The following is a 27533-nucleotide window of genomic DNA, read 5'->3' as shown; positions in this document are numbered from 1 at the left end:
TTTTGGATGAGCAGGGAAATGTAGAAATCCTGGGTGAGATGTGAGCAGCAGAAAATGACAGGCTGTTTAGATTTGATCAGCATTACAATATTTCATTTCTACATATAATTACTATAGCAGACCCTTAGCATTCCTATGTTTTAACATTAGAGGTTTCCACGATTAGCCGTTAACCCCAAGGCAATTTGTAATGGGGATATTACCTATCTCAGCATTTTTTCTGAGGATTAAACGAGATGCTTGCTTAAAGTTGGTTTTGAATTGATTGGCACTCTGGAAAGCTGGTCTGTTGAGTGAGCACAGCATCAGCATCCAAATTAGCAGGGTTTACACTCTGACCACCAATGGGCCCCCAGGTATTACCCTCAAGACTGCAAAGATCTACTACAAACATTACACGAAGGCACGAAAGCAAATGTGTGCGTGTTGTTCTAAGGTATCCGGAACAGAACGGAGGGAGACCCTGCAGTGCCATGGCTGCCTGCATTCAAAGGAACAGGCACCATGGAAATGTAAATCGGTGTAGCCGCTAGGGAAAACAGTATGGAGGTTCCTCAGAATGTTAAGAATAGAGCTACCATACGACCCAGCAAGACCACTTCCGGAACTATATCCAAAGGAAGTGAAAATTGGATCTCAACGAATAATCTGCACTCCCACGTTCACTGCAGCATTATTCACAATGGTCAAGATACGTAAACAATCTAAGATGAATGGATAAGGAAGATGCAGTTTATATTTACACAATGGAATAATATTCAGCCATGAGAAAGAAGGAAATCCCACTGTTTGTGACAGCATGGACAGACCTTGAGGGCATTAGGCTAAGTGAAATAAGCCAGACAGAGAAAGACAAGGACTGCATGGTATCACTTGTATGGGGAGTCTAAAAAAGTCAAACCCACAGAAACAGAGTAGAAAAGTGGTTCCCAGGGGCTAGGGGTGGCAGAAACAGGGAGAGGCTGGTAAAAGGGTACAGACTTCCAGCAATAAGATGAATAAGGTCTGAGGATCTAACGTAAAGCTAGGTGAAATTTGCTGAGAGCAGAACTTAAATATTTTTACCCAAAAAAAAGCTAGATGTGAGGTGAGGTGACAGATATGCTAATTAACTTAAAGAGAGGAGTCCCTTTACAATGTATACACATAGCAAATGACCACAATGCACACCTTAAATATCTCCTAATTTTACTTGTCAATTATACCTCAATAAAGCTGGGGGGAAAAAACAGGTACCCAGTGCACTGTGCCAGGAGACATGAGATATACAAATAGTAAATTTTATCCAAAGTGACGGCATCTTTAAACTAGTATTTGAAAACATTTTCAAAAGAACTTCAGATTTTGTTTTAAAATAGAAGCCGTTCTTAATAAAAGAAAATCCTTATACAGCTCAGGAAATGGAGCATCCATAGCGACATATGAAAAAACACCATCATATAGAACCCTCTCCCTCTCTTTTTTGTTTTATTGAATCTTAGGCAAAACTATATACATGATTGGGTTCCCCCACCCCCCTGTTTCTTTAATTCTCCCCCAACTTATGGCCTCAAATGCATTTTATTCCGTTCTAAGCAAATATGAAAATGATGACTAACAGCCGATAAACTGCTGGTAATTTACTAGGCTTGACTGACAATGGTCTCAATATGCTCCTCGGTCCAGCATCTATTCTGTAAACCATTTATTTCAGTTGTGGAACGGATGGCTCTGCTTCTAGCAAAAGAAATGTCAAGAGTCAACCAGAAGTTGAGGGGCCTATAATTTACCAATCATGTCATATCTTAATACTTCCCAAGGCGAGAGCAACCCATGTCCCCCATTCATTTCTCTGCTGCTTCTTCCTGAGCAGAGATCAAGACCTGTCCATCAAATCACCTTCCTACCTCCTGCCCTCTGTTACTAAGCAGATGCTCAGAGAAAACACTGCATTCAGGTAGAATGCTGCTTAAACATGATGAGCTTATCACTCGAGCATGTGTTAACTCTCTAACCAGCGCTATTATCTATGCAGTTACCCAAACCAGAAATCTAGGGCCTTCCTCACCCCCTCCTTCTCTACTATTACTACCATTTAACCAGTTTCCAAGCCCTGTTAATGCAACCTCCTCATTTCTCTCGCCAAACTATCTCCATAGCCAGCGTTCACATTCCATGACCCCTTGTTTAGACTAGTGGTTTTCAAAGTGGGATACAGAATGCTAAACAGACACTGGGATGTGAAAGAAAGTGGCAGCACTCTATTTCTGTTCATTTTTTCATCATCATTTTTACATTTCTATTTTTTTAATATTTTATAATGTATGCAATATGCCAACTGAAGTAAATATACATAAACTATAAAGGCACACATATTAGGAGATAAGTTCAAAAATTAAGAGACTACCAGCCTAGGCTCCTACAATAGCATCATCTAATCAAGCTGCCCATTCTCATCTTGGTACCTCCCCCCTTCCCACTAGCAGCCAATGATACTTCAGTAACTAAACCAAAGCAAATCATCTCCCTTAGGAAAATCTCTTCAATTGCTTCCCACTGCTCCTAAGGTAAATATTAAAATCCAGCGCTTTCTCCTGCAATGCGCCTATCTCATCCAATTCATACTTTGTCACTCTCTATGCTCCAGGTACACTGGTCTTCGAATTTTTCACACATGCTATTTATATGCACATGCACATGCCTTCTGCCCATGATACTCTTTTCTTGGTCAACTGGGATGCTTATTTTTTTACTAATTAGAACTTTCTGATGGTCAACACTCAACTTACTATTAGCCCCCAGACAACCAAGGTAATTATTTCTCCCTCCTTCACTGGGAATTCTTATTCTCTACTTTTATATTTTTTCCCATTAGTGACTTCAAAAAATTTGAAAGGAGATAATAAGCACAAATATGAAATTAGATAGTATCAAATTTTCTAAGAAATATCAAGAATCTGTCTAAAGACTTGAGAAAAGTTTTAATGCAATGTTAAAACTGGGCAAAGTGGTCCAAACATACCGGACAAGAAAGAAAGTGGGAGACCAAGAGAAAATAGATCTTCAAAAGCCTAAAAACTTAAAGTTTGGAGAGAAAATGATCAAGGCACCCAATTCTATGGGCAAGGCTCATGTACAGGAAGGGGCCTGCATTCAAGGACATGAGGGTGCCTCAGATCATGTTTAAGGAAACTCATGCAATTTTACTCCCTCATCCACATGTAAAGAGCTGAAACTCTCTTAACCAAGAATAGTATTTTCATTCTAAAAATATAATACAGAGACTTTCAAAGACCATATCTGTTCTTTCATATTTCTGTAGGAGAAAAAGAATTAAGAGAACCAAAAAAGTATGAAGTTTCTAAGCTAATGCACTTGGGTGTGGAAAAAAATGAAGGCAGGACAATTCTGGGCAATAAAACTGAGCCTGGGGACTAAAAGAATAAACTTCAGAGATTTCACAAATTTGGTCAAGTATTCATTCTATTTACGTTGAGTTTGGCATAAAAATTACTACACAGTTCTGCTTTACACAATCTACCAGGTTTTTAAATGCTCACTTTTTTTTGAACTAAAGAATCTGAGGAAGGCTTTCTGCTTTGCTTTTAATCTCTTTATCTAAAAAATGTTGATTTTAGTCATTTTTTTCACTGTACACCATACTCATACAACTTTAAAACAAGAGAATCAATTGTTAAAACAAGAAAGTCAATTGTTGAAAGTGAGAAAGCACACCTACATATAAGAATAGATGCTTTCTATTATGCTTTACTTTTCAAATTGCCACGTATGATACATGCTATAAGAGGTATGAACCTTGAAAATGTTATACTAAGCAAAAGAAACCAGTCACAAGAGCATCAACTGCATGAGTCCATTTACATGAACTGTCCAGAGTAGGCAAATCCCTAGAGACAGAAAGCAGGTTAGCGGTTGCCAGGAGCGGGGAGGTATGGAGGACCTGGGGTGGGCGAGGTGTGGGGACGGTGACGATGGTTTGAAGGTGCATGCCTTCTTTTCGGTGTGATGAAAATGTTCTAAAATTGACCGTGGTGATAGCTGCACAACCTTGTGAATATACTAAAAACCGCTGAATTGTACACTTTAAATGAGTAAACTATGATATGTCAAGTAAAGCTCAATAAAGCCGTGACGGAAAGAAAAGTGCCATGTTCTGCCTGTGTTCTTCATCTCAGAATTGTTTATTATTTTTCAACACAAAGTTGAAAAATATCTCAATGCCTACCCCTTTTCCATCACGGAAAATATTGAAGGTGATTACCTCTGCGTGGTGGGACTTTAGGTACTACTTTCTTCCTTATGCTGTTCTGAACTGCTTCAATTTTTATAATAAGCACACGACTTTTTAGTCAAGGAAAAAAACGTTATTTTCACTTGAAAAACAAAATGCAGTGCTGGAGTTCTATTCCCCAAAACAGCTCTTTAGTCGGGTAGAGCTCTAACGGGTTCTAGTTTCTGACAAGAGAATTGGATGTAAACAATGAAGGATGTAACTCGATTACTAACACCAATGTGACCCCAAGTGGCTGGAGGGACCAAGGGCTGGGACCCAGATGCCCTTTCCAAACATCGGAGCTGGTCTGGGAAGGCACACGGCAGTTCCTCTGCCATCAGGTTGTTTTTCTGGAGGAATCAAAAACCAAAGGTGTTTCTTAGCTCCTGACTCTGAACACACATCCATCCAGGATGGTTCATGGAAAACCAGGACTGTTGCCTTCTCCAGGGATCTCCACTGCACTGGCCCTTCTTCTTTTGTCTGCACAATAATTCATGATACTTCATCACTGAAACCAGGAAGCAACTTATCTCCAAAACAGTGCAGGACAACTAATATCTAAATGACAAAGATGTCCAAACTTACTTTCTGAAATTCAAAAATATGTAAAATTTTATTGAAAGAACCGTTTTGTTGAATACATAAAAAATTAAATAAACTGGGTTTATTTACCTCACATGGAGTTTATTAAACAGAATTCAGTACAAGTAAAGTTATTGGTGTGGGCTGTCAGCAAGGACATTAAAATAAACTTGTTTATAAACTAAAAATCATTAACTTCAGTCTGTGAAATATAATTATATCAGTAAGAATATGTATCTTTATTTCACTACTCTCTAAAAAATATATTGTCTCATAAATAGCAGGCCATAAATTCTGGTATGCCAATTCAAACATGATGGCATGTGGTTCAGACGAAACATCAGTACATTAAGGCAAACAAAGAAAATGAAAAAAGCCATCATTTATGTTGCCAAACTTGTAAAAATTAAGGAAACTTTATATTAGGAGTGTCATGTTCCCACTCTTAAGACTTAATATGTTACTCAATAAAGTACTTCTTTTTCAGGAAAACTGTGCATAAAATACTTATTACCATATTTTAAATGATATTTTTAGTATTTAAGTTCAATCTAGAAAGGCTTATATTATTCTATTTTCTTCATTAGACATTTTCCGTGTTAAACCTTAGTCTTTTACTATTCATACCCTCTGAAAATAAGCTATAAAAGCAACAGCAAGTCATTGTTATTCAAAAACAAAACAAAACAGAGGGAGGGGGGAAAAAACCCTTCAGTATCGGCAAGAGTCCAGAAGCAAGCACATTATAAAACCCCAGCACCAACTGGTAGAGCCCAAGATCTTTCCAACGTACTGTGTGACTGACGAATTATTACTTTACATTACCTACTGAGAGTCAGCTGTCTGCCTCACTAGACTTCAAGATGCTCAAAGGCGGCATCTGTGCCATATTCACCTTCCTATTACCAGCAACCAGAACAGTGCTGGGCACACAGTAATTGACGAATTTGCTTAACTACATTGTTTTTTTACAGAACTGATGCAACTTAAATAGAATTTGTCAGAGGTATGCTATGTGCTAGCTGTAGTCTAAGTACCTCTATACACACCAATCCATCTAAGTAATGCACATGGCAGAGAACAACTATGAGAATGAATGAATCTGTACATAATTTTATAATAAAGGAGCAGGAGAAATATACTAGACCAGAAATATTTAAACAAAAGTCAGGGAAATAAAATTGTCTTTAACTAAAAAACAACATTTATGTGGATGGGGAAGTCCCCCCTTCAAAGTCTAATTCAGTATAATGTAAAGAAAACCCCAGAAAATCCATATCTGGAGTTTTTAATGGACTGTAAGGTTGGGATCCCACAAGCTTCCAGGAAAAAATTACCTCTTTAAAAAGCAAGGAAGAGGGCTGGTTCTTAGCCACTTCCCAGAGTGAAGAAATTCAGGTGAAGACAAGTTCCTTCCCCAAGCTTCATGACCAAGAACCATCACAAGGCAGTACAAGAGCCACGATAAAGGGAGGGGACTTTAGAAACCAGGGGTGTTCTTTAGAAAGGCAATCTGGCTGCAACTCCTCTGGCAACAGTCTTATGCTGAACTTGTTTTTGAGCAAGTCAAGACTACAAGCCAGCCACGGGGACCATATCATCACTATTTACAGGAAGATGAAATGGAAGAAACACTGGTGGGAAGATTTAAATAACACCTGTCCAAGTTCACACCTTAAAGATGAAAGGGTAGATTTTGGCAGAGAAATAATTGGTGGGCTAATTGAGAATGTGGAAATATCACAGAATCCTGAAATCCTAGTTCTTGTCTGGGATGTGATACTTGAAAATAAAACTGTTACTATCCAAACTGAGGCAAAAGTACCTCTTAAGAGAGAGAAGATATAATTCAAGCTGATTTCCCAAAACAATAGTATCCCTTTGAAACTTCCTAAGAACAAAATTCTAGAGACTTAAACATCTATTCATGTAAATACCATAAATTACTATTATTGCATTAAATATACTTGAGAGCTGTTTATATATTGTATCTTAATCCAGATTAATAAGACTGTAGGCTACACTAAAAAATAGATGTAATGTCTTTTGGCAGAAAGAGAAAGAGACACTTTGAATAATTTGATCTCTATATGCAGATAAAATCTGTTAGAGGTGTCACTATATTAGCATTGTCACTAACTTAGGTTCTGCCAAATTTATTCATGCAGTTCAGAAATTAACAGTTTAAATCATTTTGAAAAAAATAAGTCCAATAGTGGTGAAAGAAGGCACAGAAAGTACAAGGATCTGGCTGCAGCAGAGTGTGCTTGCTTAATGCAGAGTCAGAGGGGGCCAGCTCATGAAGGAATCGAGAGTCAGGTTAAGGAGCCTACACTTTATTCTAAGAGCACTGGGAAGCCACTGCAAGATTCTTTGGTACACAGAACAGTAGGTATGCAAAAATCCACCCTATCTCCTATTAATGTAAGGTCGATCCCAAGTATTATCTGCAGAACAGACGAGACTCATTTTCCCAGAATTAATGTCACTCATCCAGTCAATATCTTAAAATTGGGAATGTATAACTCTAATGCTTAAAGAAAATTTTAAGTCCATGAGAACCAGTGACTCTAAATCTGAATGAGAAAAGTAATCCTTTGTATTTATCATAGTATTACCACAGTAAAGATGAGGACAGTATTTGCAAAGAAAACTCCTTAATAAATATCCCTGCAAATTTCCAGAAAACAGAAGTCATTTGTTTTCTGGTATGAATCATCTCAGAAATTGCAAAAACCCATAGAAATAGCAGGTCTACCTTATAAAAATTGCTTTTGGCATCTTTACATGAGTAGCGTGCCATATTTATTTATGCTACTTCCTAATTACCACTCTGTACCATTCATGGTACTTATACTGCCTTGCTGATATTTCTGACCATGTCTTATCCTCTCTACACAATTAACACGCCCCTAAGGTCAATAATTTTGAATTATGCATTTTTGTTTCTCTCATAGCATGTAACACAGTCCCTTATTAGGCGTACAAATAATTCCGTTCACCGTGGCTTGTCTTCTTTTAGATTATGAGATCATTTACCTCTTAGAAATGTTTTATGGATTAATGAAACAATGTTACAAAATTCTTTATATAAAATACTGATTTCAAAGGTACCACTATTTAACACCATCTTCAAAAGACTGATTAAGAATTCTTCTACCTTGCCTAGATCATAAAAGCAGGAATACCCAACCTTAACTCAGAGGCATTGCACCAACGTGCACATGCTGTTTGCTGAATAAAAACATGGACACCCCAATGAGACACCACCACATGACAGACCGATGAAAGCACGCCCAGAAGTAAGCTGTCAACACTGAGGTGCAGGTCTGGTCACCACCATGTGCTGTGATTGCTCACCAGAACAGAAGGGGTTCCTGCAATCCATTTCTTATCATCAATAGACCACAAGATAGAATCTGCTCTATTCAAGCTTCTCCCTCTCCCCTGCATCCTTGTTTAAAGATGAAAAAATCCTACAAAAAAAGTATCCGAGTTATTGTGGGAAAATGCTTCTCCAATTTGTGGGCAACAAGTATGATTAAAATTCAGGAACACAAGTAAAGTAACTGTATTCAAATTACTATTCTCACGCAGGATTAAATTCAGGAACACAAGTAAAGTAACTGTATTCAAATTACTATTCTCATGCAGGAAAACATGCAAATAACAGTAGATGACATCCTTCCTGGGATCGTACAGCACCATTAATTAAATTCCAAGCTTTACTGTAAAATAAGCCTGAAGAGAACTGAAGTCACAGACAGATGTGCACCAGACAACACACTCTAAGATGGCCACCTGCCAGAGAAGCAGAGAACAGGAACAAGAGGCACACAGAACACAGCGTCTGTCTGACAGCAAACTCCAGGCTAAAACAGCTTTCTCTAAGGTTATAAAATGCAGATTTATCACAAAAATCCTATCTGCCTCTTTTAGCCACTTAATCATTCCCACTTTGGAGCAGGACAAGATATCCTAAGTCCCACAACGTTAAGACTAAAGCCATGCTCATGAAAAACGGAGTATCACACCGGAGCTGCGTCCAGCTAAAGCTGCTTTCCCACACAGCTAGAGATCAGGAACTTAAAACCCACAGAAGTAAACATTTTAAAGTTATTTTATTATAAATAAGAATTCACATATTACGTGAATATATCACTCACATGATATTTGAATATATGATAATTCCTATATTGTAACACAATTGTGAAAAATCACACACAGAGAAGCCACAAATGTACCAAGTAACTAGAAACCAGAAGAACCTGAATTTTTAGGAAGCAGAGATAGAAACAGCAACACTGGTTACTGCTGCTGCCGGACAGATGATGGTTACAAATCTAATCACCGGGCAGTGTTTAGAGATTAAGCACAAAAAAAGACCACCAGACCTCCATTTTCCCTTTCATTGACAGATGATGATGATGGGAATTAGACAAATCCCCACTTTTAAATGCCCAGCCCTCCATGAAGGCTTCTTCACAGGGGAGGAAAGAAGATGAAAAGCAGGAAGAGAGGAAATCATTACGATAGGAAGAAAGGTTTCTCTGTTATAGGCAAAGCCAGGCTTACAGTGAAGAGAGAGGAAATAGGGAATAATAAATTCTCATCCAATAGACAATCGGATCCAACAGACAACAGACAAGATTTCTTTGCTAGGCCGTCTGGAAAAGATAAAAAGACATTAAAAATTCTGTTCTCAGTCAACAGCTCTCCCTGATAAGTCAGGACAGGATTTCTCAAAGCTTGTTGGCATGGGATCCCCTCATACTCTCAAATAAAATTACTCAAGACCCTGAAGAGCTTTTGTTTATGTGCATTGTATCTATCATTATTTACTGTATCAAATAACCACATTTTTTCACGTTGAATTTTTAGTCATTCATTTAAAAGATAATTAAAAAGCTGTTACATGTTAACATAAATAACATTTTTATGAAAAATTATAATTTTCCAAAACAAAAAAATTATTTTCCAAATAAAAAATATTAGTGATTAGAATGATGGTTTTAGATTTTTACAAATCTCTTGAATGTCCGGCTTAACAGAAGACAGGTGGACTGTTTCATTCGCTCTTGCCTTCAGGATGCTGCTCTGGTTAAGTATAATGGAGAACAGGGGGTGCTTTCAGACCCCCTCAGAGGGTCTGGAAGAGGATCCTCATGGGGGCTTAGAGCATACTTCCTGAATCCGTGAGTTAGCGTTTTAAACTCGAGATTTCTGATTCTGCATCCGGTTCAGCCCAAAAGAAAATGAGAATACGGAGAACACTCAAGCAGACAGTAATCCAGGCATTAATCCCTCTAATGACGAGGAGGTCTGCAAACTAAGAGTAGCAGCTACGTTAAACATTCATTCAAACTTTCCTCAGTGACTAAGAATTAGATACAGAATAATTTCAAGTACTGATCAATAGAAATATTAGCAGGTAAAGCTGTACTGAACAAATGAGAAAGCTGATCGCTAAGTAATTCTCACTTCCATTAATCCATGGTCATTTTCTGGTCCCGAGTCCAGCCCAGAACTTCAAGGTACTTCTCGCAGGTGAAAACAGAGGTATATATATAGAGAGGCCAAGGGAAAGAACAGAAGAGAAGCGGTCTTCCAAGAGATTCTGGTCCTAATGCATCCAGGGTAGGTAAAGAATGTGCCCAAAAAGACAGTCACCCAAAGCACTTTCCATAGAGCTGAATTCCCTCATGGAACCCTGGTTGAGAAAGGCGCAGAGAGTGGCTGAAAATTGAGGCTGTGAGTGGGTAGGGCGTGCGAACAAGAAGCCTAATCCAGCAGCTCCCAACCTTTCCAACCCTTTTATTATTTTAACCAACTTCCTTGGACTCAATATCCAGAGTGAGCCTGTCCAAAGAAACTATTTATCATTACTCTTTGTTCTTTCACAAGTAATCAAAGATACATAATTGGCCATTTTCAATTCAGGCACGGAGACTATCTAAACTTTTCTTATCAGTCACTGGCACAATCACAAGATCCAAAAATGCCAAAAAGGTCAACAACAGTTGATTAGAACTTGTGACTGGTTTCAGCTAAGTATCTCTACAAAGAGCTGGTGAATTTTAGCCCCAAACAAAGCAGCTTAATATCAGAGTTAGGAGGTATAACCAATGCTATCACAGAACGCACGGACACTGTTGACTCAGCTTTCCGAAACACTGAGAATGATCTCAGAACCACTTCCGTGGTTTTCAGGCACCAAGCTGAAAACCGCTGCTCTAATCCAAGCAGAATTACCTCCCAGGAAAAGGACGCTGGTATATCTCCTGTACGCCAACTCTGTTAATAAATTACTAAGCTGGGGGCTTAACATATTCACACTCTAATTTCACTTTGTCTAATTAAGAAACTAATGAAGTTTCTTCTGCCTTACTGTGAGTTCTTTAAAAACAAACTTGTATCTATGTACCTTTCTTACTAAAACCTGGACTCAGGTTCACAGCAGGAATTCAAAGATGCTGAACTATATTTTCATTTTTCACCTTTCACCCAAACTACTGATTTTCTTCAAATAGCAGAAATAATTTTAGGTACCACATCATCTACAAACAAATATGATACCGTCCCAGAGATCTCTACTGTTGTCATGTGAAAATGGGTAGCCAGAATTCTTTTTTAATGAAAAAAGTTACCTAAAGGGATGAAGTACAACCAATTCAATCATGGTTTCCTGTTTAAACTCACCTGATTCTACCACTGTAATCTCTCTCCTATTTGAATTTTCTTCTCTACTCTACTTCTGCCTCCACTCAGCAATCAATGCTTGAACCACAGCCTCCAGTGGCTCCTTTTCAAACCGCTGCTAGCTTTCTCGAGTACAGTTTTGTTGACATTATGCCACTTGCTCAAAACCTTACACGAAACCGCTATCAGCCATAGCTCTCAAAGGCCCTTCCTGATCAGACTTACCTCTCTGACTTTATTCCCACAAGGCCAATCACGTAACTCCCTGCTCTGCAAACAGATCTCATGCTTCCCACTTCTGCACCCTGATGCTATTTCCCAGGCCTTACAGGCCTTTCCCCCTCATCTCTCCATGCCTACATTTTATCCACCTTTCCAAATCAGCTCAAAAAGCCATCTCCTCACCAATGCTTCCCCCAATTGCTCCAATGAAAACAAATCTCATTCCTCTTCTTGTAACCATATAGGATTTTCTCTGTACCTCCAGTATGACTTTGTCTTTTGGATTATGGTTGTGTCTTAGCTCCCCTTCAAGAGCAGAAGAATCCTTGAGGACAAGATTTGAGACTAATTTCCCCTTGCATACAGATGCACTCAAATGATAAATGAAGTAACTAATTTCCTTGGGGAAAAAATATAATAAGATACTTCTTTAATGGGCAGTAAAGACAAAAAACAGGTTGGAGAAAATTTGAAAGTCTCTCTACTACTTTTTCTCTAAGTAAATTAATCCACACAGTAGAATTTTTTATGTATTTTAAAATACTGGCATTCAAAAATAACATTTTATAGTTTAATAAGACTGATGTCCCTATCTCATTTAATTCCCATAACGCTATCCTAACATAGGTATCCTCATGAGCCACATTTTATACGTAAGGAAACAGCTTTAGAGAAGGCAACCTGTCACCAGAGGGAGAGAGAAGACTGGAGTCTTCTGATTCCAAGTATAAGTTCTTTCCGCTAAATCACAATAAAAGACCTTAAAATTTTACTAAAAAACATAAAACAAAAAGAAAATGAAAGTTCTTCTCTTTCCTACCTTCTCACCCTAAAGTGACTTCTCTCAAAAGCCTTTTAAAATATGCGTTGAAGATCTTGAATTAAGAAACAGAGAAATGTAATAAAAATGGCCTAAAGGTCACAAGACCCAGTCCCAGCTGTGCCTCCCTTTCTACGTACATACGACTTCAGCGAAGTCCCATCTCTCCACGTCAATCTTCCTAATTGGAAACTGGGAGCGATAGTACCGACAGATTAAGCTCACATTACTGTGAAGATGGTGAGTCCATGAATGGGGAAGACTGTGGAAGAGTATCGATGAGAGTGAAGAAGCACGTGACAGCACCCACGAAAGAATGTCCCACCACCCAACCCTCAAACCTGTCACTCCTGTAAGCCCGACGAGCAGCTCATGCATTATCGGTTTCAAAACATTACTCCTCCAATCAGGTTAGTTGATGTAGGAAATCTAAAAGTGAAAAACACTGTCCAAGACTACCTTTGGGATCCCTTCCAGGTCCAATTTTATCTAATTTTAAGAAAGCATTAATAAAGTACCCCAAATGCATTATGTTCAGAATCAGATTTGTTATCCACTGTCCAATTCTCTTACTCTCCACCTCTGGCTAACAGTACCATCTTCCCAGTGACCCAAACTGACACATCTGGCAATCATGTTATAACACCAGGGCCTGTCTACTACACCTCACTGTCTATTACACAGGAAAGAGGCTGAATTCTAAAACTAGATCTGGATACAAATCCCACTTAGGCCACTGTCTAGGTGTGGGCCTCAGGCCAGTCCAGTGACCCTCTGTAAGCCAATCTCCTCTTTAAAACAAGGATAATACCACCAACTCTGCAGGGTTGTATAAAGATTATCAGTAACATATGCGCCCAGTTAGGATCTGGCACACAGCCGGTACCCAATAAACAGATCACGATTCCTGCTTCAGAACTGCTTTATGGACTAAATGAGGACATAAGGAGAAGGCCTAAACAATGCCTTGGCAGGTACAGCAGGCATCAAATAAAAGTTTGTCACCTCCTCTTCACTGTACTCCTTTCCTCTTTCTACTGTATCATTTCAGGCCTCATCTTTCTCACCGAAATCACAACAGCATCCTACACTGATCTCCGTGCTTGTAACCACGTGCTTACCAATCCATCACGTGTGTCCTAAAGCACAAACCTAATTACATCAAATATTTCTTAGCTCCCTTCAATGACTGTGCCACTGCTTGCATCACAATATGCACGCTCCTCAGCAGGAACGCAAGGCCCTTCCCAACCTTTCCACTCTTAGCTCTTGTGACTTCCCTCCCCCGCACATAAATTCTCATGCCCAAGCCACAACACTGCCTATCAGCTGTTTCCCAATTGCTCCATGCTTTCATGCCTCCAAGCGTCCCTAGAATGTTCTATCATGATGAGGTCTACTCATTCTTCAGAACATACATAGCTCAAGCACCATCTTTTCTTCAAAGCTTTCCTTGACCCTAGAATTTTCCTTGGTATTCCAAAGGTCCTTCTGCATACTTCATTCACGAACCATTCTAATTTTGCTGACCTTGTTTCTAGTAGCTCAGGCCCAGTTGTGATGTCCTGGAAGGCAAGGGATGGGCCTTTTCATGTTCGTATTATCTCCAGTGCCTAGCATAGCACCTGTGCTGAAAACATGTTTGATGGTTTTTGTGATATCCCCTTAACATTGTTCCCATGAATACTGGCAATCTAGAAAATTGAAAAATAAAAGTGGCACTGTGAACATAAAATATTTCTAGAAACTTTTTGAGATTTTTTTAAAAATCCAATTAATTCTAAAACATCTCAAAAAGATTAAAAAATGCTGAGATAAAATTCATGCAAATGCTCATATTGGAAAGTATATCAGGCCAAATTATCTAAGGAAAAAAATGTATGGGATCTAAATATTTATAAATATTTATCCATAAAATCTAAAGAAAATTTCAAACATGAGGAATCCTTGACTATGTTCTCATTTTCAAAAGATATAAAAGAAAATCTAGCAAAAGCTGTCTTAGTTAACGGTAAAATATTTTTATCTTGGTTGAGTAGAACAAAATCTTACTGGTATGCATATGATTTTCATTTTTAAAAAAGAGATTTAAAAAGTTATCTCCTATTTTCAAATGACTGAAATTTTTTCAAAAATGAAACAGATTGTGTAAATTTACACTATCAATCATCACAAGGATTGACTTTATATTTTATATAATCTATAAATACTATCTGCAGAATTGCTATAAATGTACTTGATAAATAATACAGAAATCAAAAATACCAGTCTGGATAATGTGCCTTGAACGTACTTGTTTAAAATTGAGTCCCTTTCCATTAGACAAAGGAAACAGATAAACTGTAGCATTTAGTATAAAAGGAAGAGCACTAATCAACTCTTTTTCAAAAATACTAGAACATGCGATTTGTGCTTTTTAAATTCCAAATATAACTCACTGTATTTAGCACCTCCTGTACTTTCCAGTATATTAGATAATTGCACACCAAGTTAAAAACAAAATAAAGGAAAACATTCCTGCCACCCACCCTTTTCATAAAACAAATGGAAATATTAAACACACACAGAGCACCTTGTAAAGGTCAGTATGACTAGCCCCAAAGAAAGCTGTTTTTTCTTAATTTAAAAAATTTGTTTGAGGATTTAGAGGACTTGGGGGGCAAGGGAGACAAAACAGGAGAATTGTGTGATTATTGGTTTTAGCAAAAAAGATGGGTTAGTAATTTTCAAGTCCTGCTCTGGAGAACCACATAAGGGCCTCAGTGGCTGGGGGCTCTCGACCCCTACATTAATCAGAGAAAGTCCATTTCTTTGTCCGTTTATGGACTGAGCTTCTGAAAAAGATGTTGTTTGAACAAGAACAGTGTCCATACCTTTAAAAAGTCTGAAAATCACTAAGAAGATTTAACCAATACTCAATGGATAATATTGGTATCAACATCTAATAAACAAAAAGATAAACAGGAAGTATTCAATACACAAAAAATGGTTTTAAAATGTGGTAAAACATTAAGAATAGGAAAGACTAACATCCATAGTTGCTTTACCTTTATGAATGTTTGTTTCTTTTACTTCTGATCAGAGATTTATTGGGTACATTGTTTGTTTAGGGAGGGGAACATGCAAGTTAAGCTTTTTCAACTTGGTTTTGGCAGGAAGACAATAGATGGTTTTAACAAGGAATTGGCTGTGAACCCCAGGCAAACAGCTGTGGAAGGGGAAGATATGTTCAAGATGAGAGGCGACATTATGGGGTATGTTTGTTTAGGTGGATGGGAGGGGACCCACTAAATAATATTGGGGTGGGGTACACACCTTTCCTACTTTGGAGATCTCTAGAAAGAATCATATCCTTTCCCAAGGACACTTCTGATTCTTGGCATCTAAATTCTCCTATGCCGCCACTTCTAAGCTGATTAATAACTGCCATCAAAAATCAGAAATTAGTGTTTACAGTAACTTATGAAAAGTCATTTTCTAAAAAAATCAGACTATAAAGAACATCAACCATTTTATATGCTTGTTTTCTCTGATGAAAAAGCTACAGAACTAAAAGCTTCTTTGCCAATGACTTGGCCATGATAAAGGAGATGGCTAGCATGGACCAACTTCCACCATTCTTCCTCTTTCCTCAGCTAAGACTGTGACAGAGAAGAGGATAAAGTTTCAAAAATCATCATTTTTTCCCCTCAGCAAAATGCTTGAGTAGCTAGTGAGATGATGAGCGAGTTTCCCATTTGCCAAACTTTTTATAATGTGGAAATTACAACAGAGAATGTAACTAAGTCTCTCCACATTGACTCATTAATTTCAAAAGATCAAGATCAGGAGAAAAAAACATTAATTAGCATTTGCATTTTGAAAGCAAACTATATGACTACACACTGATAAAAAATAATCCTTTCCATTTGGTTAAAAAAAATTGATGCCAGATGAACAATAATTTTAATCACTTTAAATTAGTATCATTTCATTCCTAACATCAATGGATACTCTTCTGAAGGTTTAGAAATAAAAATAATGCTAGTTTGTTCCAAACATAGGGAAGCCAAATGTTTCTGTCATACACACACTCTCTAAACTTGGTCCTTTACTTATCTATCACATGGTTATCTATTTAATAAGATATCAAGAACCAAAACCCTAGCTTCTTCCCTATGGTAAAATGATGGTGACACAACAATTCTATACCTACAACAGAATGCCAATAAAATACTGGGTGCCTGCAAGGAAAACACAGTGACTCAGAAAGATGACCTACATACAAGACTGTACATACAGGCAGACCTTCCTTCGCTATTTTCTGGACTTACTGACAAACCAGGAGAAGCGCCAGTGGTTACTTTCTCAAAATAGATAAGATATGAAAGCTATGCACAAATTATTTATAGAGGTATTAATTTCCTCAAAAGAAGATCTAACATAAACCATCTATAGGAGTAATAATGTAGTTCTGGATGCCAAAACGTCTTCTTGCTCTCAAATTCATATTTGAAATAGACTAACACATGGGCTAGATGTTTCAATTCTTTTTAGAGCAAGGCAAAGTATAAATAAAATTTAACATATCTATAATAGGTTTTAAAATTCCATACCTTCAACAAGATAGCAAATTTTAATCTCACTATGTAAGTCCTTCCTCTTAAAATACATAAATAAAACTTGTTTATAGCACATTTGTATCAAGGTCACTACTAAAAACACAACAAAGGCAAGAGTAATGAGTAATCATATTTATATTATCTTATATATAATATTTATTTTCTGGTTATAAAATCTATCGCCCTAAAGAGATAGCCACACATCCGTGTATTTCTTTGCCTAGTTTTTAAACAAAAACAAAAACAGAGCTCATCTCTGACACATACACATCAGACTGTTTTGTAAAACAGTAATTTAAAAGTGAATTATTTCTACCTGTCTTTCTAACCACCACGCAGTGTCAGAGGACATGCAATTCATGGCTTGTACCACCCGAGGGCACTCCTAAAATCTTTCAACAACTTTTAGAATCAAATTTTTATCTACTAGGATGAAGAAATCTAGTGCTACTTGCAGTTCATGGGCTGGGTACTGGCTTAAAAAAGGTGTTTCAGAAAATGCGTTTCTTCATAAAGAGTGAGATAATAAATATGCATAATTTCTATCCACTGCATAGTCTCTGGGCCTCACGTCCTTGCAACAAGTTGAGGTTCTAGAGCACAATGAACATTTTACCTAAATAACTTCAAATGAGAGGGTTAAAAAATCACTAACTAATCAATCTCATAAGATGACCCTTCTAGACTATGTTTATCATCAACAAACAGAAGTTCACATTTTTGTAGAAAACAATAGAAATTTAAGAAATACTTAAAATACTTCTATGATTTAAAAGTTGGTCAGAAAAGATTAGCTTTAACACATACATGGCACTCCAAGTCAAGGAAACAAGGAAACCACGGGCACCTTACCTGTTTCCTGGGAATTCAACACCTCTAAGGCATGCATCATGGCACTTGCGAAGACATTGGCATCCTCTTTGCTGCCAAAGTTGAGACCATACACCTGTCTAGCATCTCGCCACTGGTGGAAGGTCTGTGTAGCCTGATTGTACTTCAACCCTTTAGGAATGGCACAGTTTATCACGACCTAAAAGACAGGAATTCTTCATAAAGTCAAGCTAGTAACTGGTAAAACCAACAAAGTCAACAAGTCCTGACTGGACATATTCATTCAAACATGTTCCTGACAAACCTTGGCAAAAAATAGTTAAAGCAGTTACCTAAGGTAAAATCAGGTGTAGAAATAACCATGAGATGGAAGTTCAGCTGCCTGATGGTTACAAAGGTCTGCAAATCAGCAAAATCAATCTATATCCCTCATTAAATATATTTTAACATGTTTACTGAAGTACGATAAACTCAGAAAAACATAAGCATGTATCTCAGTGAACATTCCTGTGTAGCCAAAACCTGCTCAAGAAATAGGACATTAACATCAGGAACCTCCTTCGTAACTCCTCCCACCTCCGGAAAAGCACTAGCCACACTTCTAACACCACAGATTACTTTTGTAGGTTTTTGGTTTTTACATAAATGGAGTTACACAATATGTACTGTAATTGCCTTCTTTCCTGCAAAATTGTTTACAGTCCTCTATTTGCTGCAGGTAATTGTGGTTTATTCTTTCGCATTGCTCTATGGTATTCCGTTGTATAAATCATGTTTGTTTATCCAGTCTCTCATTAATGGACATTTGGATTATCTGCAGTTTGAGGCTATTAAAAATAGTGATGTCATGAACATCCCACTAAATACTCAAGGTCTTTTGGTACACATGAGCACACATTTCTGTTGGGCATTTACCCCGGAGCAGAACTGTCACAAGCCATATATATGTTTAACTTTAGCGGAAAACTCCAAGTAGCCTTCCAAATTGGTTCCGTCAATTTTCACTTCCACAGCAGCATACAACAGCTTGCACAACTACAAATACTGAGTTGTCCATCTTTTCCTTTATTGATTTGTAAGAGTCCTTTATACATTCTGGATATGATCCCACTGTTGGTTATCTGGGTTGCAAACATCTTCTCCCGTTCTTTGGCTTGTCTTTTCACTCTCTTAATGGGTGTCTTTTGATGAACAGAAGTTTTTAACTTTTATTCAGTCCAAATGAGCAATCTTTCCCTTAATAGTTAATGCTTTTTGTAACCTGTTTAAGAAATGTTTCTCAACCCCAAGGTCATGAAAATATTATCCCATATTATTTTAGAGAAGCTTTATTGTTTTAACCTTCATATTTGCAACTCCCATCCAACTGGAATCGACTTATGCCTACGGTGTGAAATAAGGTTCAATATGGTTCTCCAATTGATCAGCACTATTTATTAACTGTGCTGCAGGTTTACCGTTTTCATAAATCAAGTGTCTAAATGGCTCTCTTTTGTTCTGCTGGTCAACAGGCTTATCTCTGAGCCAACATCACAGTGTCTTAATTATTGCTGCTTTATCCTAAGTCTTGAGAGCCACAGAAAACATCCTCCTACAGTGCTCTGGCCAGGCTCAGTCCTTAGTGTGTGGCTACAATTTTATATCAGATTATCAATTTTGTGTTATTCATCCAATCTGCAGTCTCTACTTTTAATCAGAGTACTCAGTCCCTTTACATTTAATGTAAATACATTTGGGTCTAAATCTATCATACTTTCTTTTAGAGTTTATTATTGTTGCACCCTCTATTACTTCATGAATTATACGTTTTTACTGTTATTTCAGTGGTTGCCCTGGAGATGACAACAGGCATCTTAAACTTATCAAAAGCAAATGAAAACTAGTAGTTTTCCCTTTCCCTCAACACAAAAACTTCACCATACGCTTTCTCCAACAGCACTCCGTCTCCCACGCCCCTCTCAGGACTCCTATGCTATTTCTACCAGGTTTTAAAATTCTACATGTATTTTTAACCCCACAAAACACATTAGTAGTTTTATACAGTTGACGATCACTTAGGATTTACTCTATATTTACACTTTCTGTTGCTTTTTATTCCTTCTGCCTTCTCCAAACTTCTGTTGGGCCCATTTTTGATCTTAAAGAACGCACTTTAGCATTTCTTTCAATGCAGATCTCCTGGTCATGGATTCTCTCCATTTTTCTTTGTCAGGAAATGTCTTTATTTCATCTTCATTTCTGAAGAATACTTTTATTAGATATGGAATTTTAAGTGGTCATTATTTTCCTTCAGTACTCTGAAATCCACTGGCTTCTAGCTTTTGTTGTTTCTATTGAGAAATCAGCTAAAAGTTTACTGTAGCTTATTTAAAATAGTTTTTTTCCACTTGTATTTAGTTTAGTAATCTTAATATGATGGGTTTATATATGGTTTTGTGTTTATCCCACTTAAGGTTTATAGCATTTCTAAGTTTATGGTTCTTCGATCACTTCTGAAAATTTTTGTTCATTCTCTCTTCCATTATTGTTTCTGCCTCAATCTCTCCTCTACTCTGGGACTCTAATTACACACACATTATGAGTTATTTTTACTGTATTCCCTAAGTCTCTTAAGCTTTTTTATGTATCTATATTCTTCTCTCTCAGATTAGCTTAGTGTCAGTCTGAATATTTTCTTCTGATCTATATTCCAGTTTACTAATTCTTTTCAGCTCTTTATAATCTGTTGTAAAACCCGTCACTGAGTTGTTACTGTTAATAGCAGTTATTTTTCAATTCTAAAATTTTCATTTGGTTCTCTTTTCAAGTTTCCAGCTCTGCTGAAATTCCCTATGTTGTCTTTTATTTCCTTGAGTATATTAAGTACATTCTTTTAAAATCAATTTCTGATAATTCCATTAACTGGCTTCCCAGAGGGTCTGTTCTAGCACTGTTCCTCCTGTCGCCTCGTATGGCTGGCTGTTCTGACTGAGTGCCAGACACTGTGCATGGACAGTTGTATGGAAATTCTGAGGCCTACAATGATGTTATATTTTTCCAGAGAAGATTTACATCTGCTTTTGGCAAGCAGCTAGGGAAACTAACAATCTCACATCACTTTAATCCAAAAGCGATTGGAATGATTAGAGGCTGGGTTTCAGTTCCTTCAAAGGTCAGAATAATTCTGACTCAAACTTCTTCCCAGGGTTTGGGGCTCCTGGGTCTCAAATCACGGCCTGGGGGATTACCAAGACAACCCTCCCCTCATTAGAAGGCCTTAACTTCTAATTTGTGTTCTATTAGCTCCATGAGTCTGCCAAAAGCTTTGCTCAGCTCCTCAGCCCCCCCTTTCAAATCTGACACATGCCTCTAGGCAGAGAGGTCCAAATCTGGGCTCACTTCTCTGGTTCTTTCTGGTTTCAGATCATGGACCCATAATTCTTCACGGTCATGTGAGCCCTTGAAATAGATTTTTTTCTTTTTAATTATTTTATCCAATTGTTTTAGTTCTCAGAGAAAGGCTCTATCTAAATTACCTCATCCCAGCAACACTCAAATTTGAAATTATTTTAAAACTATGACGACCTCTTAAAGACATTATGCTACGTGAAATAAGCTAAATGAATTTTAAACTTCCAATATAAGGAATTTTACAATTTGAATCAATTATTTCATTCATTTCTAACTTTCAAGGATAGACAATCCTGTAAATAATCTCAAAAAGCTTTAAAAGCTTTTACAGCTTTAACAACTGGATTTTCATAAGCATGTCATCAGGTTTGGACTTCCTCATAATCCTAAATTCTGCACTTCAGACCCAATGAGCTTCAGTCTAGATTAGAGGCGCTGCTCCATCCTCCACACGCCCATCCATTTTGGCCTAATCATAACACAGAAAATCACGCAGTAAACATTTACTCCTCCTTGTGACTTGGTTCAATATCTTACCTTGTCTATGAAGTCATCCACGATCCTCTTCCCCATCTTCTCAACAAACTGATGATTCTTTCTGTTTTTTTTTTTTAAATACTGAATGTCACTTTGAATTTTGTATTTTTGATGAATGGCCTGCATTTGTCAACTGACTGATGATATGATTTTGCAGACTAAATATCCCTAGTTCCTTTTTTCAGATACTACCCATCCTGGAAAACGCAGGATTCAAGGTCTGTGACCTGAGTTCAAGTCTTGACTCTGCCCGTGGCCATTCCCATCTCTCCCAACACTCCCCTAACAGTTTATTTGGACCGCAAGATGAAAAGCAATGCTAATCAAACATCTTGCTCTAAACTATTTTCAGTCTTACTTCCCTCCATCCCCACCAGGCATGCTAGCCTCCATCCATCTCCAACTGCTTCCTCTGCTTGAAGGACAATGCAAACTTCAGGTGGACATTGTGGGCCTTTGTACAAGGGGTCCATCTGCCCCTTTCTCAGATCAGCCACACTGTGAGAACTCCTACTCGTGCTTAAAGACCCAGATCAAATTCATCTCTGCTCTCAGTGTGCTATGATTTACATTTATCATTACTGAAACAATTTACTGCACTTCTTTCCCCACCTTCTGAACATCCACACTCTCTCCTGTATCTTTCTTTCAAGGTCGGGAATTTTATTACATACATAAAACCTAAACACAGTGCCCAGAACATAATAAGCAGCTAAGTGTTACGCAAAAAAATGAAATATTTTAATATATATTTATATAATTTGTACATATTCAATTTTACAAATAAATGGTGAGGTTTTTTTTAATGGCTCTACAGTGCTTTCTTTCTACACAAAGTTTAGATTTGATTTAATAAATTATAACATGTTTCCACTCAGAACTGATTGACATCCATTAAGAAGTGTAACAAGGTACTCTGGAATGAGAGGAAACCAATTATTTATTAGATTTATTCTTAGGTATATTATCATTTTTGTTACTTTAAGTAGTATCTTCATAGAATTATATTTTCTAATTGTTTATTGCTAGTTATACAAAACTCCTACTGATTTTTATATACTGATCTTGTATCCAGCAACTCTGATGAACAACCTTGTTAGTTCTAATATTTTATCTGCAGATATTTTCGGGATTTTTTATGTAGACAATTATATCATCAGTGAGCAAAGTCACCTGTTTCTTCTTTTCAATCCTGATAGCTTCCACTTCTTTATCTTAATATGTTACCTCTTCTTCAAAGCTAAATGAAAATGGTTAAAGCTGAAATCCTCAATTTATTCCTGAGTTTAATGGAGATCCTCCCAACACCGTACTGTCCTATAAGATGTTTGCTATATTTTTATATTATCCATCCTTATCAGCTTGAGAAAATCATTCTTATGCTAAACATGCTGAGAATTATGTAAGAATTTTAATTTTATCAAATCCTTTTCTTGAATCTTGTTTCTTGTAGATTTTCCCCTGGTAAATTACATTAGCAGGTTATCTAATGTTAAAATATCCTTACACTACAGAGATAAAGAGAGAGAAACCCTATTTGGTCAAGAGGTAGTCTGGTTTTTTTTTCATATCCATTGCTGCATTTGGTCTGCTAATATCTTACTGAGGACCTTTATATCTATGTTAATATTCAGAATTGAGACTGGCTTATAATTTTCATCTTTCAAACTGATCTATGTTTTAGATACCAAAATTATACCAGCCTCAAAAATCTATTCTTTAGAATAGGTTGCATAAAACAAGCAATTATCTTGAAAGTTTTTAGATTTTGTCTGTAAATGCTATGGATGCTCCCTTGTATTTTTTTAAATTTTGGGGCTAGATTATTAACTATTGATATATTTTATGACTGGAGATCTGTTATGTTTTTCTACTTTTTTGCCAATTTTGGTCAATCATATTTTTCTACAAAATGGCCCATTTACTGGCATAAAGCTGTTCATAATATTATCTTATAATTTATTTCCTTAGTATAATTATAGCAATATCTCTTTTCCAATCTTAATATTGTTTATTTGTAACTTTTTTTATTAGACTGTCATTTTTTTCTATTCAGTGGAGCAACTTTTGTGTTAATAATTTCTATTTCTTTTTCTCCCCAAAGCCGCAGTTGTGTATCCTAGTTGTAGGTGATTCTAGTTCTCTTATGTGGGACGCCACCACAGCATGCCTTGAGGAGCAGTGCTAGGTCCGTGCCCAGGATCTGAACCGGAGAACCGTGGGCCGTCGAAGCAGAGCATGTGAACTTAACCCTTTGGTCACAGGGCCAGCCCCTATTTCTTTTTATTTAATTAGTTTCTTCTTTTATTTTTAGTATTTCCCTCTGCTTTCATTGGGTTAAGCTCATTATATGCTATTAAGATTTGTCCATCTAAGGACAGCTTAGACGTCCTATGGGTTTCTATATGTAATATCTTGTCACTCAGGTCTAAGCATTTTCTTATTTTATAAACATTTTCTAATCTTCATAACGTTTTCATCTTAGTCTCATGAATTATTCATAAGTATGTTTTCAAATGTCCAACCATTTTAAGAAACACTCCATTTTTCAAAAGCTAGAGGAGAGCTTACTTCTCTTATGAATAAAAATTTCAGTGCTTCATATGGAAATGTCCTGACTTACACAAGATTTCTTTCTAATTATTTTTAAATACTCATTTTCCTTTTTACCAATATTTAGATATTTTTAGGATTGTTTATCAATTCACCAAACTTACCAAAAATGTGTTTATTTTACAGCTACTCGGTTAGAATGTTAAGAACGTTCAACAACCTCTACAAAGTTTTAATTGTCCAGTTTTCATTTTTTCTCTCTAATAGTAGTATTTGATTTGTCCCTGGCCTAACTCACTGCTGGGACACTTTGCTGGACGAAAGATAAAAGAGCAAAGAAAGCACACAGGACAAGCAGGACTACCAACGGGGCAGCGAGGGTTCCTGGTACAGAGACTGGGGAGACCAAAGCAGGCTGTGCAACAGGTACATGGAGCAAAAGGCAGATTTGCTAAATTCAGTGAACTGCTCTTTCTGCAAACTGATTCAGGTCTATGAAGTTGTCTCCAGAAGAGCACTGTACTTGTTTCTGCCAGGTGCCCCAAGAGTTTCACTGGCCTGCAACCAGTATGTGTTCTTTCCTTGAATGGAGTTGTATAAGTGAAGTTGGAGGTTCCCACTCTTCAGGGGAGCCCCTAACCCAGCTCAGACAGAAAAGAACTCCTCTGCTTACCTGTGCCAATAGAAGGACTTTTCTTAGTTCTTTTTTACAGTGCGCAGCCTCTCTAAGAGTCCCAGCTTTATGCAGAGACACCAGTTTCAAAGCCCAACCTCAGAGGCCCAGTCTCTACATGCACATATGACAAACCTAAGTCCCTAGCTACGGCCAGTTCATCATCTCCATCCTAAAAGCGCAGGGCTGGGCAGCAGCTGTTTACACAGCACCCTGTTTCCTAGTGGAAACCCAGGGCTCTACCTTTCTTTAGAAAGAGCTCAGCCAGAAACGTGTTACATTTTTCCCTGCATATCCTCAATGCTGGTTGATTCCACCATCTTGCCAGAACCAAAAGTATCCTGTCAATCTATTCGTTATAAAAGTTCTCACTGCTATTATTATATGCTTAATGCTGGTAAGACCCTATCTACGTTTCCTCCATCTACTGCTCCTGATCGGTTAAGGCCCAAGAAATCAAGTAATCAGATAATCCAGTCACCTTTCTAACAAATCCAGAGCAGGGAATTAGTAAAAGCTTAGTTGTCATCCCAAACGTGAATTACAAAAGCCTAACTATTCTAGCAACCATTATACCTACAATTTTTCTATCAGAGATGAATTTAACAATATTTTCTGAAACTATTCGCACTTTCAATTCCTCCCTCTAGCCCCATTCCAAATTCCTTTGACAGGAAATGAATTCCTTAAACACACAATCTGCTACTTAAGTGGTGTTTCACATTTTCGTTTGTCCTAATTTTACTTTAGATTCCAAAAGCTAGCTAACTAGCTGTAAGGCCAGAGGATCTAAGGAATATCCACAATTCAAACACTGGTATTCATAGTTTTGTACAATCGGTTCTAAATCTTCATCTAAATTCAGGCTTCATGAAAGGTGAAAAGGCTGGGCAGGCAAACCTATGACCAGTTTTTCCTAGAGAGACTGTTCCAACTATAGTTTTAAAGCACTACTTTATTTTGCTGAGTATACCAAGTCCTTTGTAATACTGGGTAACTTTGAGAATTTAACAGACCCTTACCTGATGGTCCTGAATCTTCCTGCCCACCACTCTGAATGTGTTGTTGCCTGTATGGTGATATATATGAACTCTGCTGAACCCAGTTGAGCCACCAGCTGGCACCCACTTCTTATTGGCATCATCATAAACCATCACAGCAGCTCTTGCCTGACAGATACTCTGTTCACTGTAAAAAAAAAAAAAAAAAAAAAAGGTAAACAAGATATTTAAAATACGCTAAGTTTCCCACAAAGCCAGATAAGCCCAAGTTCGCCAAACTAACAGTCAGTCAACAATTAGTGCTTTACTGGGTGCTGGAAACAACAGTGAACAAGAGAGAGGCTTCCCGCCCTTATGGGTAAGTCTAATGGGGAAGACAGACCAGAAAATCAAGTGTAATAAGGGAGCAGCAGAGCTCAGGAGCCACAAAGAGCACTTAGACAAGCAACATGAGGTGTTTTCTTCTAAATCTGAGAATCTAATACGTTCAATAAACTGAGCACAACTGCAAGTGTAAATTAATCTTACAGTTATAAATCAAGTATAATCTAATTGCATATACAATTATAACATTGGTGACCTGGTAGTGATGACCTCTCTTTACTTGCAAAATTATTTTTATCATCAGGCTTGCTTCAAGGCCTATATAACAAATTCTCCTAAGCTCTATCTGCTCCTTGAGATACGGAGTGGCCAGTGACAATCAATGGATGGCACTGTAACTAAGTCCTTGATTCCATCTGGGCAAGGTAACATCCCATGCTGCACATTTCTTCATTTAAAAATGAAAAAGTGGGGCTGGCCCAGTGGTGTAATGGTTAAGTTCACACGCTCTGCTTTGGTGGCCCGGGATTCACTGGTTTGGATCCCGCATGCAGACCTACACACTGCTCATCAAGCCATGCTGTGGCAGCATCCCACACAGAAAATAGAGGAAGACTGGCACAGATGTTAGCTCAGGGCTAATCTTCCTCAGCAAAAAGAGGAAGACTGGAGGCAGACACTAGCTCAGGGCTAATCTTCCTCAAAAAAAAAAAGAAAGAAAAGAAAAAGTAAAATGAGATGATTTCTAAGGATCTTTCTAGATTTTAAGTTCTAACCTTCACAAATATTAAAGAAGAAAAGATCAATTCCATGACAGAATCTTTAAATCTCAGCTTCATCTCAATTATTTGTTAACAAGTGAGACTGAGATACACAAATAAATAGAATGTAGAGATGATCTTAATTTCATATTAAGCAATATTTTCAGTTTTCAAATATTCCATACTACTACCAGGGAAAAAAAGACTGATTTGAATTTTACTTTATTTCATACCGTATTTTATTTTTAAAAAATACCAAAATT

The 27533-nt window shown here is 37.4% G+C and overlaps 1 protein-coding gene across 5 annotated transcripts in view; it reads right to left on the bottom strand.

Moving 5' to 3' along the window:
• ENAH (ENAH actin regulator) overlaps nucleotides 1-27533 on the bottom strand; it is a 143852-nt gene that overhangs the window by 47840 nt on the left and 68479 nt on the right. For all 5 annotated transcript variants that reach the window (XM_046679466.1, XM_046679465.1, XM_046679469.1 and 2 more), the window contains exons 2-3: nucleotides 26207-26372; nucleotides 18053-18230 (exon numbers count right to left, since the gene is read on the bottom strand). In XM_046679466.1, coding sequence (XP_046535422.1) covers nucleotides 18053-18230; nucleotides 26207-26372 — 344 coding nt within the window. The remainder of the gene's footprint in view (nucleotides 1-18052; nucleotides 18231-26206; nucleotides 26373-27533) is intronic.

The sequence above is a fragment of the Equus quagga genome, chromosome 12 (assembly GCF_021613505.1).
Source record: "Equus quagga isolate Etosha38 chromosome 12, UCLA_HA_Equagga_1.0, whole genome shotgun sequence".
Lineage (NCBI taxonomy): Eukaryota > Metazoa > Chordata > Mammalia > Perissodactyla > Equidae > Equus > Equus quagga.
This window is presented reverse-complemented; position numbering and strand designations above follow the sequence as displayed.